This window comes from Silurus aristotelis (assembly GCF_946808225.1).
Source record: "Silurus aristotelis genome assembly, chromosome: 19".
NCBI lineage: Eukaryota > Metazoa > Chordata > Actinopteri > Siluriformes > Siluridae > Silurus > Silurus aristotelis.
This window is the reverse complement of record NC_139592.1, coordinates 6274637-6289188: the sequence shown is the minus strand read 5'-3', so window position 1 is coordinate 6289188 and position 14552 is coordinate 6274637. Positions and strand designations below refer to the sequence as shown.

General features: G+C 38.5%; 1 protein-coding gene across 2 annotated transcripts in view; it reads right to left on the bottom strand.

The window, feature by feature from the left end:
- dip2ba (disco-interacting protein 2 homolog Ba) overlaps positions 1-14552 on the bottom strand; it is a 59081-nt gene that overhangs the window by 4403 nt on the left and 40126 nt on the right. For both annotated transcript variants that reach the window (XM_083569751.1, XM_083569750.1), the window contains exons 7-31: positions 13939-14079; positions 12265-12384; positions 10725-10922; positions 10540-10631; positions 9553-9663; positions 9228-9351; positions 8998-9107; positions 8719-8821; positions 7818-7882; positions 7603-7696; positions 7257-7376; positions 7059-7173; positions 6834-6973; positions 6404-6540; positions 6235-6315; positions 6010-6137; positions 5815-5929; positions 5500-5701; positions 5269-5381; positions 2654-2734; positions 2341-2464; positions 1776-1897; positions 1574-1685; positions 1368-1477; positions 110-240 (exon numbers count right to left, since the gene is read on the bottom strand). In XM_083569751.1, the coding sequence (XP_083425877.1) occupies positions 110-240; positions 1368-1477; positions 1574-1685; positions 1776-1897; positions 2341-2464; positions 2654-2734; positions 5269-5381; positions 5500-5701; positions 5815-5929; positions 6010-6137; positions 6235-6315; positions 6404-6540; positions 6834-6973; positions 7059-7173; positions 7257-7376; positions 7603-7696; positions 7818-7882; positions 8719-8821; positions 8998-9107; positions 9228-9351; positions 9553-9663; positions 10540-10631; positions 10725-10922; positions 12265-12384; positions 13939-14079 (2989 nt within the window). The remainder of the gene's footprint in view (positions 1-109; positions 241-1367; positions 1478-1573; positions 1686-1775; positions 1898-2340; positions 2465-2653; positions 2735-5268; positions 5382-5499; positions 5702-5814; positions 5930-6009; positions 6138-6234; positions 6316-6403; positions 6541-6833; positions 6974-7058; positions 7174-7256; positions 7377-7602; positions 7697-7817; positions 7883-8718; positions 8822-8997; positions 9108-9227; positions 9352-9552; positions 9664-10539; positions 10632-10724; positions 10923-12264; positions 12385-13938; positions 14080-14552) is intronic.

The window sequence follows — 14552 nt, the reverse complement described above, 5'->3', positions numbered from 1 at the left end:
CAGTGTAAACATATTTAGCTACAGAAATACCATGCATCAATAGAAGGACCTAACAAAAAGTAAAACCAATATAATGTTCTAAAATTAGTAATTAGTGCTTGTTTCTTACCTAGAGAGGCACCAGAGGACAAAGCCAAGGCCGCAGTAGGGGTCGAGGCAGATGGCCACCTGTCTGGAGGAGTAGAGCTCACACTGTAGCTTAATGGAGCGACACAGTGCACTCACTGCTGCATGAGAGATCTAAAATAGAGAAAGCAACACAAACATAGACCATTTATATCAATGTAAAGATGCTCATCTTGTTAATTATAGATGTAGATCACCATAAAGTAGATAACGATAACCAATTCATCAAGCAATAGTTTTTAAAATAGATACTGGACAAAAACAAACAAATAGTAAAATAGTACTGAACTTTATAAAAAATTAAAATAAAATAAATAAATACTGAATCATGAAAATGGGCTCAATAAAATACAAATATATAAATTATATTTTTTATAAATATTAAGGAAAATAAAAATACATGCATTCAAACTGAAACAAAAAGTAACACTCAGTTGCATCCAAAATGAATAAGGAAAGGAAAAAAAAAAACAAAAAAAAAACCTTGCAAAACAACAAAATTTTAACGTGTCTGACAAACAGCACATGGTGCGAGTGATTCGCCTCTAGAGGCCGCTCTCATATTGTATAATGACAGTGGACCTGCTCAGCCACTCCACTCCAACAACAGACACAACCTGGAAAAACTATTGGTGTGGATTTTTGCCGATGGCTGATAGTTCCAGAAATCAACTAACTGTACCGATTAATCGGCAAACCTCTAGTAAGCAGCATCATATGAAGTTCTCAGATAATAACGCAATTATGGTCCAGATTAAGGAAAGGGAATTAAAGAGTACAGGAGCCTGATCACATTTATGTGATGATTTCTGAGATCATCATGACCACCATATGCCTCATTGTTAAAAGAATCACTTCTGAAGGGGTTTTTCTCTCTGAGGCCACTAAACTGTACAACTCTATACATTAGTTGTTCAACTGAGGAAACAATACTTGATTTCTTCTTATGGTAAAACATAACACTGAGAATGTTACTTAGGCAAATGCAGCAGGATGTTTTTGTTCACTGTAATAATCTGCATGTTACTGTATCTATCCCATTTTGAACTTGTATATATTCTCTACATATATTTTCAACAATATTGTATATATATTTTTTATTATATATGTTATTATGTGGAAATAGAATATAAGCAGCAGGTTTTGTAGTGACGGGTAGCATCCTTACTCGAAACACAGTAGGGAAAATGTCTGTTCGTGTAATCAGATGAAATGAGAGTGAAGATGATGAATTGATTTACCTTCACGCCTGTCAACATTCCAGTGGTGGACACACTGAAGTCCAGATAAGCCAACATCTCAGGTGTGGGAGGCTTATAAATGTTAGGCGGGCGCTTCTTTGGAAGATCATCTACACACATTGGGAAAACAGTTGTGTGAGTCTATGTGAGCGATTAAGACGATAAAATCCTCTCGCATCATTATTAGGAATGCATTTCGTTGTTACCCGTGTCTATGATCGTGGGCCACGTCTTCACGTTCACGCTGGCTGCAGCGTCTTTTGATCGTAGAGTCTTCATGAGAGACTGAGTGGTCAGGATGCAAGCTGCTTTGCTCACCTACAGATATTAGTAAGACAAGTTATTTTCCCATTATAAATTCGTATCTGTGGTATTGGGAGCTGCCCGAGTGGCGTACGTCTAACTCACGTCTATGATCATGCGCACTGTGGGAAGTGTAGCCGCAAGGTTCTGAGGGTGAGGAGGTCGGACCGTCACTGGTATACAGCCGGCATACAGACAGCCATAGAAAGCGGCAATAAGATCGATGCCTGTATAGAAAAAAAAAGTTAAATCATTGCATAATTTTTGATTACAAATTACATCAAGTTGTGTCCAAAGATCTGTGCCCACCACTAGAACGGTTTTAAGGAATCAAAGACTAATCAAAAAAATTCACTCAGCTGAGACCTCTACCGCATTAAAACATAACAGGATTACAGTGCTAACGTTTGTGAAAAAAAAGCAAAAGAATTGACATGACAATGCAGATTGAACAAGTGATTAAAATAGCAGAACCTGCATTCAAATATAATTAACATTTTCCTTTGTATCTGCGCTAGATGTGTATCTGAGCTGACCCAGTTCCTTGACAGGTCATACACCCAAAAATCTCAACACATTTAACGAGAAATACACTTTGACAAATCTGTTTAAATTCCTAATGAAAGCTGTGAGTTTATGAAGACTCCATGGGACTATATGAAGTCCATACCAGGAGGGTAGAGCAGCACCACATTGTCTCCAGTGTTGATGCCTCCTCTCTCCAGCAGCGCTGCTGTAATCTTCTCAGCTCGTTTGTGAAGCTGTAAACATGTGGCCGTGCTTACTGTTGCCCCCTGTAGGACAAGATAGTAAACAGCATGGTAAACGTGTAATTAATTACAACCTGGGATATAAACTGGAGCGGCAGTGACGCACATTTTGCATATTACATTTTAAATTAAATTTAAATACAGAAATTGTATTGGATTTTTCCTGGGAAACACACATGAGGCTGGTACTAATACAAACTACTCTTTGCTTACCTTTGCATTCAGAAGCATGTAGAGGACGTGGTCTGGGTCACTCTGTGCTCTTGACTGCAGCGCCTCTGACAGGAACTGATGCTGTAATGTAGGATAATAGAGTCTAAATGACATCATAATATTTTCTTTTTTTTTTTTTTAACTATTACCTATACATAGCTAGAACATTTAAACTATGCACATATTCATCAACCCATTACAACTAATTTTACAGCAAAAAATAAAATCAATGTAATCGCTTGGTCAAAATTAAATTTTCTCCAAACTAAATCAAATAACCAAGATACATGCGGTGTCTGAAATATGGGTCTTTACTTTTGAAGCCAAAACCCTAATTCACACATTTACAACATACTTATTTAATCAACGGCATAAGAAATACTTTGCCTCCAAATTAGGTACTGAGGAATGAAATAATGCTTCATTTCATATGCAGTTTACTATGCAATCAATCAATACAATTCAATTGTAGAAAAAGAAAAAAAAAGTTTTATAGTTTTGCTTGAATTGTCAACTAGAGCAGCCTTGTGTTCAAATCTAAAGAAATACATTTCAGACACCAAAAATGCCTTGGCTCATTCGACATCATTTAAAATAATGGGGACAAACTGTGCAGAGGTCATCTTTGTCCAACCTATTTTATTAGAAACCACAAAAGACAGAACTGAGGAAACAGCATAATGAAAGCAAGGTGTGTGTTTCGCACTGCGTGTCACACACCACATACAGTACACACACTAAAGCAGGTAAGGCAAGCTCATGCAGACAACAGGCATTGCTCACTGCACAGTATGGCCCTTATAATCATGTACATGTGTGTTTCTACTGGTGTTGGTGACTATAAAAGGATCCTGTTGCCTTTACAATTGAGTGTCGGTGTGCAGGATAAACTATAAATGCATTAGTTGCTTTGACAACATTTCCAACGTGCAATGTTGGAGGTTCCTTAATTTCAGTGTGAATCACCATCATTTTTTTCCATATCAAACATAAATATCGAGAATTAATATAAATCTGATAAACATCATAATATGCTGCTTACATGCCCACTTGGAAAAAAACTGCTTCAACACAAACCAGATATGATCCAAGTGTAAATGTTGATAAAAAAGGACCATGTCATGGGCTTTTAATTGACAATTTTAGTTAAGAGTATGTGCAGCTTGGCTGAATCTAACAACATGAGCAGATGGCAGTGGCAGCTTCACAGCGTGTAAAGTGCATGTTTGTTTTGGTCAGTGGAAAAGCACAAACAAGCAGATATTAAATCACCCCTAATTACTAGAAAGTGTTACTGAAAAAAGCTGTCATTATGAAGAAAGAGTCTATTTTGTAGAGCCCTGATTAAACTACGATTGCCGTTTTTATGGCTGGTGATAAAAACAAAACAAAAAAAAGGTCATAGCTCAGGCTAAAACACACACGTATACACACACACACACACACACACACACACACACACAGTTTAGGGCTGCTAGCAGTCAGGCTTACCATTTTCATGGGCCATGTATAGAGCTAGAGGCCCACATACAGAAAGTGGAAAATAAAGAGAGCAGCAGTCATGCTACTTGCACCGGGTTCATCACAAAGTAAATTATTATGTAATGAGTTAGTGATTGCAAGCGCAGTCTTCCCAGGACCATAAATGTTCTTTTAATATATTTTATAATAAATCACTGAAAGTTGCAAAATTCCTACAAAAAATTTAGTGAAAAGAACAAAGGCACAAACATACCTACACTTTTATTCAGAGGCACAAAAATGGGGTATGTAGTATATGCAGTCTATGTGGCGGGGCATGGAGGGGCACCATTACAAGTAGTGCATTTATTCTTTTATTTACCTTTTTTTTTTTTTTTTTTAAAGGGGGGAGGGGGTGCCAAACATATTGCATAATTCTTGGCAAAAGTGCAGATGCAACCCTGCTTTTATCCTCCTTGTACTAAAAAAAAAGATCTAGATTCCATAAATATGCAAATTGGAAACACCTCTAACCCTACATTATCTCTGTGTCTTGGTATAGAAAAAAAAATAAAATCCTTTTTGTCCATGAGGTAACAAGACATAAGCCGATCTTTGATGCATTTACACCATTCGAATGTCTTACTGCGGCCGAGCGTCTCATCACCATACTGTGCCGGAAGTCTTCTTTAGATATCGCTGGTTTTATGACACTTGAAACTTCATCACCACACGCTGTTCCATGCTATTCCACTTACACGGTTGTCTGCCATCTTGATAAACGGTCTCTAGACTGGGCCATGAAATGTGAGCCCAGAAATAGGACGTACTAAATCACTTTCTATTGCGTGTACTATCTCTGCACTAGTGTCCATTTTTATACCTGTAAAATTTACTTGTGTTCTGACTCGAAAGTCCCTAGTATTTAAAATATTAATAAATAATCATTATTGTAAAAATCTAGGGAGAAGTTTAAATTTTCAAATCACATCAATCTCCAGAGACAAAAGCATGCTTCACGCACCTCAGCTGTATGAACCTATATTGGTGTAACGCTATTTGTTTTTTTGTCAGTTGTTTACTGTCACTCAGGTCTAATCCTGGTTGTAGTGCATGTCAGTAGAGATGGCCTAAATCTGAGGTTATCTACATACCTTCCTGGACATGTCCTGATCCTCAATTATTGCCAACTCCCTTCCTGCAGCCTGGGCAATCCTCTTCCCTGCCACCAGGTTTCCAACCATGATAGAGGCTGGACCCACTCCCACTGTTAAAAAAAAAAAAAAACAGATGTATATCTCTAACATAGATTCTCAAAATCTCGCCAACAAATGTCTGAGGGTTGCTCTGGAACTACGAATCTAATGCAGCAAACAAAAGAGTACCTGGTTGTTTCTGCCTGGGTTTGGGTAGGTTGGTCACACAGGTGTGAGGGCACATGAGGATGTTGCAAGGGTGCAAAGATCCCTCCACAAAGCAGTGCTTCGTCTCAGACACATGGATGCCACCCAGTGGGGTCTTGGGCAATGTGTTTGCTGGGACTAATGCTAAACAGTACAAGCCCACTTGATGGATCGTGTCAATAGCCTGAAAGGGGAGGGTGTCATCAAAACATTTTACCAGTGGAACGCATTTCCATTCATACATTCAAATATTTTAATGTAAAATTAATTATCTTTTAATTAGCAATAAAAAGGGACCTGTAGAACTCGACTCATCCACTGGAAGCTGTCCTCCTCATTAGCATCAGGCCTCTGCTCTGCCACAATCACAATCCGCTCATCATAGAACACTGTAACTGAGAACACTGCAATCCTGCAAACACACACACAGCTTTCAGATCTCTCATTCGCTTGATCTGCATTTCAAAGGTGCATCATGGCCGAACAGCTCACCTCCCTCTGTAGACTGTTTTTACCGGCTCTACGGCCAGTGCCGTGGCCACCAGGTCATCTGCGTTATGCCTGCGTCCACTGACCATGAGCAGTCCTTCAATTCTCCCCACAACAAACACCAGACTGCCCTAAGAAAACACACAACACACACAATTATCGAAAAAACAAACAAACAAAAAAATAAAACAAGAAACCAGTTTTACACAGAAGTTAATTATGTCTTACCGGACCCACAAAGCCCAAGAGTCCTGTACGGGTGAAAGGTGTTTCTCCTATAGGAGTTCCACCCGAGTTCACAGGAATAACCTAGAAAACGGAAATAAAGAAGTGATCTTTTAAGCACACGGTATATATTGTCTTCAAGAATGTAGGTTTCATGATTTAATCTCCACACCTCAAATGTGTTTTTGGTGACCCCCGGTAAACCGTAATACATGGTTCCACCAGCCCGAGAGTTCAGCACAATCTCTCCAATCTCATCCGTTTTACACAGCATGGGAGGCCCTTCTGGCTTCACTATACACATCAGAGCTAAAACACAAATACACAATTTTTACATTTGATCAATATAAATTTATGCAAAACATTAAACCAATAGTGTATAAACATTATATCTTCCATATAAACAATATCCTCAGAAGATTTAAGTCTATATATTGTTTAATTTGACCCTATTTATAGAGAGGAATTGGTTTTTACATAAATACCACAAAACCTTTCGGACAGTATAAGTAACAGTATTTTTTTTTACTATGTTTCAACTGTATTCTATTTGACTTTACATGTAGAGAGCAAAAGCACTGCTTTTTAGTGTGTATTCTCACCTCCTGGCATGACGTGGCCCACGTCCTGGACAGTCAGAGCCGAGTTCTTGTCCTCTGTGTTGACTCGGATCACTCCATGACTCAGTCCTCCCATAGACAGGACAGCTCTAGCAGGGAGAGGAGCACCGGGGACACCTGGCCTACACACACATGCACAAAACTCTGTTGTTTTTGACTGTTGAGTGAAACATGACCAACATACTACAACATGACTTCTGTACATACCTGCGAATGGCTACAGTCAAGGCCTCAGGAGAAGAGGCACAGGGACAAATCACCTCAGGCTTCAAGCCGTGAGTCTGGAACACGTTCAGGAAGGCATCGCATGATGAGACAGACCCTAAAAAATGCACGCAAGCTTTAGACATGACCAATAAGGCTTGGGTTCTTTAAACAGTTTATGAAAATGATATGGTTCCTCACAAGGATTAGCACCATCAGCTACAATGAGCATGCGCAGGGAGGAGAGGTTGATGTCCTTTTGGTCTCTATGAGCCATCATAGCCCAATGAAGATCCCGACATTTCACCAGGGTGACACGTGCTGTGTGCAAAAAAAAATAAAAATAAATTTTTTTGGAGTCAAACCAATGCATTTCACTTAAAAAATAAGATTCTGTGAAAATATCTTTCCTAAGATCTCTCAGATTTGGAAAAATCCTATATGATGCCATAAAATGCCATGTGACAAGTGTCCAGTTTAAGCAATAATGGTTTTTTTTTTTGTGAATTTTTTTTACTGTAATACAGGGGAAAGACGCCATTCCAACCTTTGCTGACGTGAACTCGCTGCACCCAGGAGAGAGGACAGGCCTTCATGACCGCATAGGGCACACTGATAGTGTGAATCCTGTTCATCACACTCTGAAAAAACAAACCACAAGGTTATGGTTATGTTATGTTATGAGCAGTTTACACACAGCATTCAGCGCATCAGTTTGGCATTGCCAACGTTTAACACAGACGCAAAAAGAAGTAAACTCACTGCCAGCACCCCGTGCCACAGACCCATGTCTTTCTTGAAGTCTAGAACATTGACCAGAGTCTCTCCTAAAACAGAGAAAACAGATTTATAGAAATACATTGGTCGGTTTATATCAAGCTGCTTAACTTATTCGTAAAAATCTCATCCTTGGGAGGCACAATCTATATTGACAGTTATTCAGAATACAAGCGGCATGTTGAGTATGTGAAAGATTTAAACAAAAAACACCTCGCATGACATGACAAAAACAAAGCATCTGAAGATCTGAACATGAAGAAATTATAAGACTAATCCCTCAAACTCTTACTGAAAATAAAACATATCCAAAAATGTGACATAAGTAAAGCTAGCAATATAAAGCCTCTGCAGAAGTGCCTATTCCACATCAGGAATTAAAACAGTACCTCCAACCTTTTTTTCTATCTAAAGCAATGGCAGTGGTGAAAATGTTCCTAGAGTGTACAGAGGCAACATGAAATATTAATCGAAAATCAAGAACACCCAGCTTTCTGCTCTCAATTATTTAACACCTTCTTATTACACTGGTTTGTTGACTGCACTCAGTATTGAATAGTCTCCACTGCACTCATTCAGATTACACACACAGATGTATACAAATGCAAAATAATTCACTTGAAATAATTAATAATGTTCCTGTAAAAAGCTGTTCCTGTGGAGAAAACTTGCGCCTCACACCTTGTTGATTTAAATAAAAATACTTGGATAATGTAAATGTAAACAGAACAGTCCTCATCCAACTGTTTTAATAATATGTACCAGTGTTGGTTGTGAGCTTGTGAGTAAAGTGTGAAGCGTAATGAGGAGTTTTTTCCTCAGTTTGGTGTCAGTAATTAAAACAGTGCTAATATAGTGATTAATACATTACTGCAGCGTGACTCACCTTCACAGTAATTGCAGGCCTGTGTGAGAGCCTGGCAGTGTGTCAGCATGGAGATTTTAGACACAGCCACACCCATGACTGTGCCTTCTTTACTGGCCTTGTACTAAAAAAAAAACAACAACCATCAATCACAATATTAGCAGGATGAAAAGAAGGTGCACATTCAGACTCTAAGGCTATACGATTATTTCAAATATAGATTTTTTTGCTTTGGAATATGTAAATATTATGGAAATCTGAATGGTATTTAAACAGTGAATGTCTTCAACAGTTCCTCACCTCGATGTAGGCTGTGTCAGTGTTCGCAGTGGGGATGTGGGGCTGCCAGTCTTTAGACGGTTTCGTGAGATACTTTGTGTCTGTGACGACCCACCTGAGCCGAGGCCATCCTGCGAAAGCACACACATTCAATCAATCAATCAATCAATCAAACAACACACACTTAATCATTTATTTATTTAACATCCATAACTCATCAAGTGTTCAAACCAAAGAGAGGCTGCAAGTACCTTTGAACTGGAGGATTTCTCCACTGGGTGTTTTTGGAAGCCCTTTAAGACACACTTCACTGGTTAGAGCCAGACTGATCCCACAGCTTCCCAGTAAAAAGCCAACTTGCTGGTTTCCTGCATCCTATCCAATGAAATATAAGAAACATGTTCGTCTTAATAATAAGTTTTAATAATATGCAATTCAGAAAACCGTATTTATTTTTTTAGAAAAATACTTTTTACTTAAAATCTAATAAAACTATAAGACCAGCCTGTAGATACAGATGAAGTTTGGTGGTTAAAAAAGTATAAATATACTGTATTGTTTAAGATCCTTTCCTACCTTCTGGGACAAAGGCACCTCTATTGGAACAGGAATGACTTCAGCCAGCAGACAGCCATAGAAAGCCACCCAGAACATACCAGGGTCACTATTAGGGTAGACCAGAGCCACCTAGTGGACAAACAAGATATTAATAGACTGGGTTATAATGAATGCGTTATTAAGGCGTTAAGGCAAATTCATTATAACGGCTCTAATCATATTAACGTGTGAATAAACGCATTTCTGTTTGTCCTATTTTATTGAAAAATATTAATACATAAATATAAGAGGTGACATGAATACCTTTAATGCAACACATTTATTCACAACATCCTTTCTTTACTCAGATATAAAAAATATTTTTTCATCACTAAACATTTGTTTTATTGTTGCCAACTGTCTAATCAAGCACCAAAAACCGGCATGATGATTCTTCTTGTTTATCGGTGGTTCGCATTCTTAAGTGGAGCATTACCGCCATCTACTGTGGGAATGGAGAGATTTAGATCTCTATTTCCCAGAGCAGAAAAAACTACATGATTCACACATCCGGCCTACAAAAACCGTCCGTGTAAAAACATAACTTCTTGAAATGTTCCGTTTGGTGTCCTGATGATTTGTGTAATTTAAAACACCATAATTATTTTGTCTTCAAGCGCTATGATGAGTATGAGTTCACTAATAATAAACATACATTTGCATAAGCATTCAAATTTGTCCATGCACATGTGGATTAGAGTACAATTAACAAGTGTTAAGTTAAATTTAGAACAGATAAAAATTTGCTAAATTTGTGATTAATTGCGGTGAAATATTTTAATCAACTGACAACCTTAATATGTGTGTGTGTGTGTGTGTGTGTGTGTGTGTGTGTATGTATATATATATATATATATATATATATATATATATATATATATATATATATATATATATATATATATATATATATAAATAAAGAGCAGTGTAAAAACAAGCATGCAGCTTTTCCTGTTGTTCTCTTACCCGGTCTCCAGGTTTAAGCACAGGCTCGTTCTTGGTGCCCAGCTTGTTTAAGAGTGTGTATGCTAGTTTAAGACTACGGCTCCACAGCTTACCTACAGCACAACAAAAGAGCACGCTTAAGTTCTCAATAAACAATAAACTGCTGAACAAAATCACACAAACGCACACAATCGAGTTCTACTGACCATAAGTAAGAGTGTAGAGCGGTTTGCCGGTGATGTCCAGCGCTGTAAGAGCCGGGCTCTTTGCTTGTGTGGCGCCCCATCGGGCAAGTGCTGCCTGCAGGGCCGGGGGCCAGTTACTCACTACGCCAAGGGGTTCACTCTTCACTGGGATCATCTGTCGACCCTCAGGACGCGGAGTGTTAGGATCCGGTTGAGGGACTACAAGACAGAGCACAAAGGTCATGAAGGTAAATGCAAGAATATAACCAGATTAAATAACAGACAATAGGTCATGTGACTATATTTCAAAACATCTTATAAACATGCAGGAATTGTAAGTAGTTATATTGTGTTTATGCATTAAAATAAAAAATTGTAATAATCAAAATCACCATATCGAAATCAAAACCATATGAGAAAAATGATAAATATGATAAAATGTATATATATATATATATATATATATATATATATATATATATATATATATAAATATGATGAAAAATATTATTGCAGACCTACTGATGACATTTTACCAGCTATTAAGTATATTTTAAATAAATATTACCTGATTGCAATGCAAATAGACAATGCAGATTATTAAAATGCACATAAATGCAAATATAAGTTAGTCTGGATCACCCAACATCCAGATCTGAGGTCCATAAAGATATAGTTTTTCCATTTTTACTGTCGAACAATCTAAGTCGCCTGATCCAAACCCCACTAAACACTAGATAAACTCTAACACCAACTTTGTGCCAGGTCTTCTAGCCAAACATCAGTGCCCTGCACAGTGAATGCTCACAAATCCTCACAGTCATGGACCAAATTCTCAAAAAAATCCATCTCAAAAAAGTCCAATTATTATTAATGTACATGGTTTTGGAATGGGGTGTTGATCAGGGGCCCACATACACAATACATGGACAAAAGTATTGGGAAGGATTAAAATCAAGAGGTGTCTTTTCTAGTCATATGTGGTTCTTCCTAAAAATGTCACCACAAAGGTACACAATTGTATAGCCTCATGAAGATATACTTTACATGGGTTGCAGTGTCCTGCTGTAGAGCTCTGACCTCAACCCTTTCGAGACTTTTAGGATGAATACCTACCTAAATTAGCACTTTCCAAGTTTCTAGAATTCGAGTTATATTTATATTAAGTTTGTAATCTTGCATACCAGTGCAGATTTGTTCATTACTAGAGATTTAAAGCACTTTTGTACGTCGCTCTGGATGAAGGGGTCTGCTAAATGACGCAAATGTAATGTAAATGTAAATATGAATGCTGACTGCACCCCAGGCCTCCTAAACCTACACCCGACTTCACAAAGGCCTGTATAACTAATTGAGCACAAACACACTCCAGAAATCTAGTGGAACATCTTCCCAGAAGAGTGGAGGTTATCATAACAGCAAAGTGAAAGTAAAAGTGGAATGGGATGTTCAAAAAGGACATAATCTTATGGTCAAGTGTCCGCAAGCTTTTATCCATATAATGTATTTTCAGGTGTATAATGCATGACTATCAGGTCGACAGACTTGAAATCTCTTCTACCTTCCACAATGTGCTCAGAATCATCCAAGAAGAATTCACTGAGTGGAGGACGTTTGGGTCTTTTCAGTGTGTTAAGAAGCTGCTGGATCTTGGTGGAGACTCTGCTGTGCACTGGAACTCCTACAAAACACACACACACACACACACACACACACACACACACACACACACACACACACACACACACACACACACACACACACACACACACACACACACACACACACACACACACACACACACACACACACACACACACACACACACACTGAGTTTCCCAGATTCTCAGGAGGAGGATATAAGCTAGACAAGAATCAGAGCATGCATGCTAGGAAAAAAAAGAAATGAACAGGTCACACCATAAATTGCACAATTTGTAACAACAGGAACAATTCAACACACACACACACACACACACACACACACACACACACACACACACACACACACACACACACACACACACACACACACACACACACACACACACACACACACACACACACACACACACACACACACACAATGAGTTTCCCAGATTCTCAGGAGGAGGATATAAGCTAGACAAGAATCAGAGCATGCATGCTAGGAAAAAAAAGAAATGAACAGGTCACACCATAAATTGCACAATTTGTAACAACAGGAACAATTCAACACACACACACACAAAAAAGAAAGGCAGGAAGATATTGAACACGAAAACAAAAAACACAGGGGCCACTGCACTGAACAGCTGTCTTTCACTTGCCACGGTACCTTTTCCTATAGTCAGAAAAGCAACCCCGTGATGGATGAAAAAAGAGCACAATATGGGTTAAATGATGGATTCATACGAGTGTGCATTTTACTAAACACATTTTGGTTATGTAAAAAACCAACCAAACAAAAAAAAGCCACATACACATACCTCAGTATCTTGTACAAGTAAACTGGCCATTAAAGGACAGTAAGGAAATACACTAGAAAACCTTCACACACACTACTGATATTTGTGATTGTACTTGGCTGAGGGGGAGGATTCATATTTTGAGGTGTTTTACATATTTACATCATTCAAAATCATTTTCACGTTGTCAAGATGTTTGAATGAGTGTTATGAGCACAATATTCCGATAAAGAGCAGTGAACTGTTGCGAGTTAAAGTAGAGATACACACTGTAAAACATTACTCCAGTTAAAGTGCTCCCTTTAAACTTTCACTTGAGTCGTCGTCTTCTTTTTTTCGGCTTCTCCCATTAGGGGTCATCTGCCACTGCAGATCATCTGTCTCCATATCCCTCTGTCCTCTACATCTACCTCTTTCAATCCAACTACCTGCATGTCTTTCCTCACCACATCCATATACCTCCTCCTTGCCTCCTTCCTGGTGGCTCCATCCTCAGCAAAATGCTACTTTTACTTCATTACTGTCCACCACTGCTGTATGTCTCTCTCTGGATAAGGGCATCTTTATGGCACTAAAATACCATGAACGTTACCATGATATATTACCGTTTTTAACAAGATAGCAAGTGTGACTTTTTGCATGAAGTGCTGAGTGTTTGCATAAATGACTCTCCCTCCAGATAACCCAATAAATATTTGTGTACACTGAAATAGGAACTGTAGTGTGCATGTCTAAACAGTGGTATTTCTCACTCTCAGGTCATGTAGATCAGAGTAAAATGTGCTCACCATCTGCAGTGTCCATCATGCTGGAACGGTTGCTGCCACGACTCATACCCTTCACTACTGGACTGGAACTCATGTCCACACGGGAGTTTCTGTCCTGCGGCAGGGAGGACGTCACATCGGGAGGAACGCTGCTGCTCTCTGCTTCAGGTCCCAACAGTGTATAATGATTAGAAGTGTGTATACGTTTCATAATGTAAAAGTCAGAAATGGTTATGGATTTTTAAGTTTTCTTTTTGTCTTTTAATTATCAGGTGCTGTCAAAGGAATATTTACGAACGTCTAAGTATATTTGGGTCGTTAAAAAAATTACATATAATCTGTAATGAAAAAACCATAAAGGAGCAAATCGGCAATGACAAACTAATAACCGACCCGAGCGGTTTCCTGCAGGGCAGTTGTAAAGAAACTGAAATTGCTCCACTGGTAATCATGCAAGTTTGCAGTGTATCTAAAGTGTCAAAGAAGCTCATTTCCAATGCACAAAGTCATCATTAAGAAAAACAGTTCCTTGTAATACATTAATGCGGCTTATAAAACGCAAACATGGGCTTTATGATGTGAAACAGAATAGTGCCTGACCATTTTCCTTTGCCAGTTTGCATTTATTGAGCACA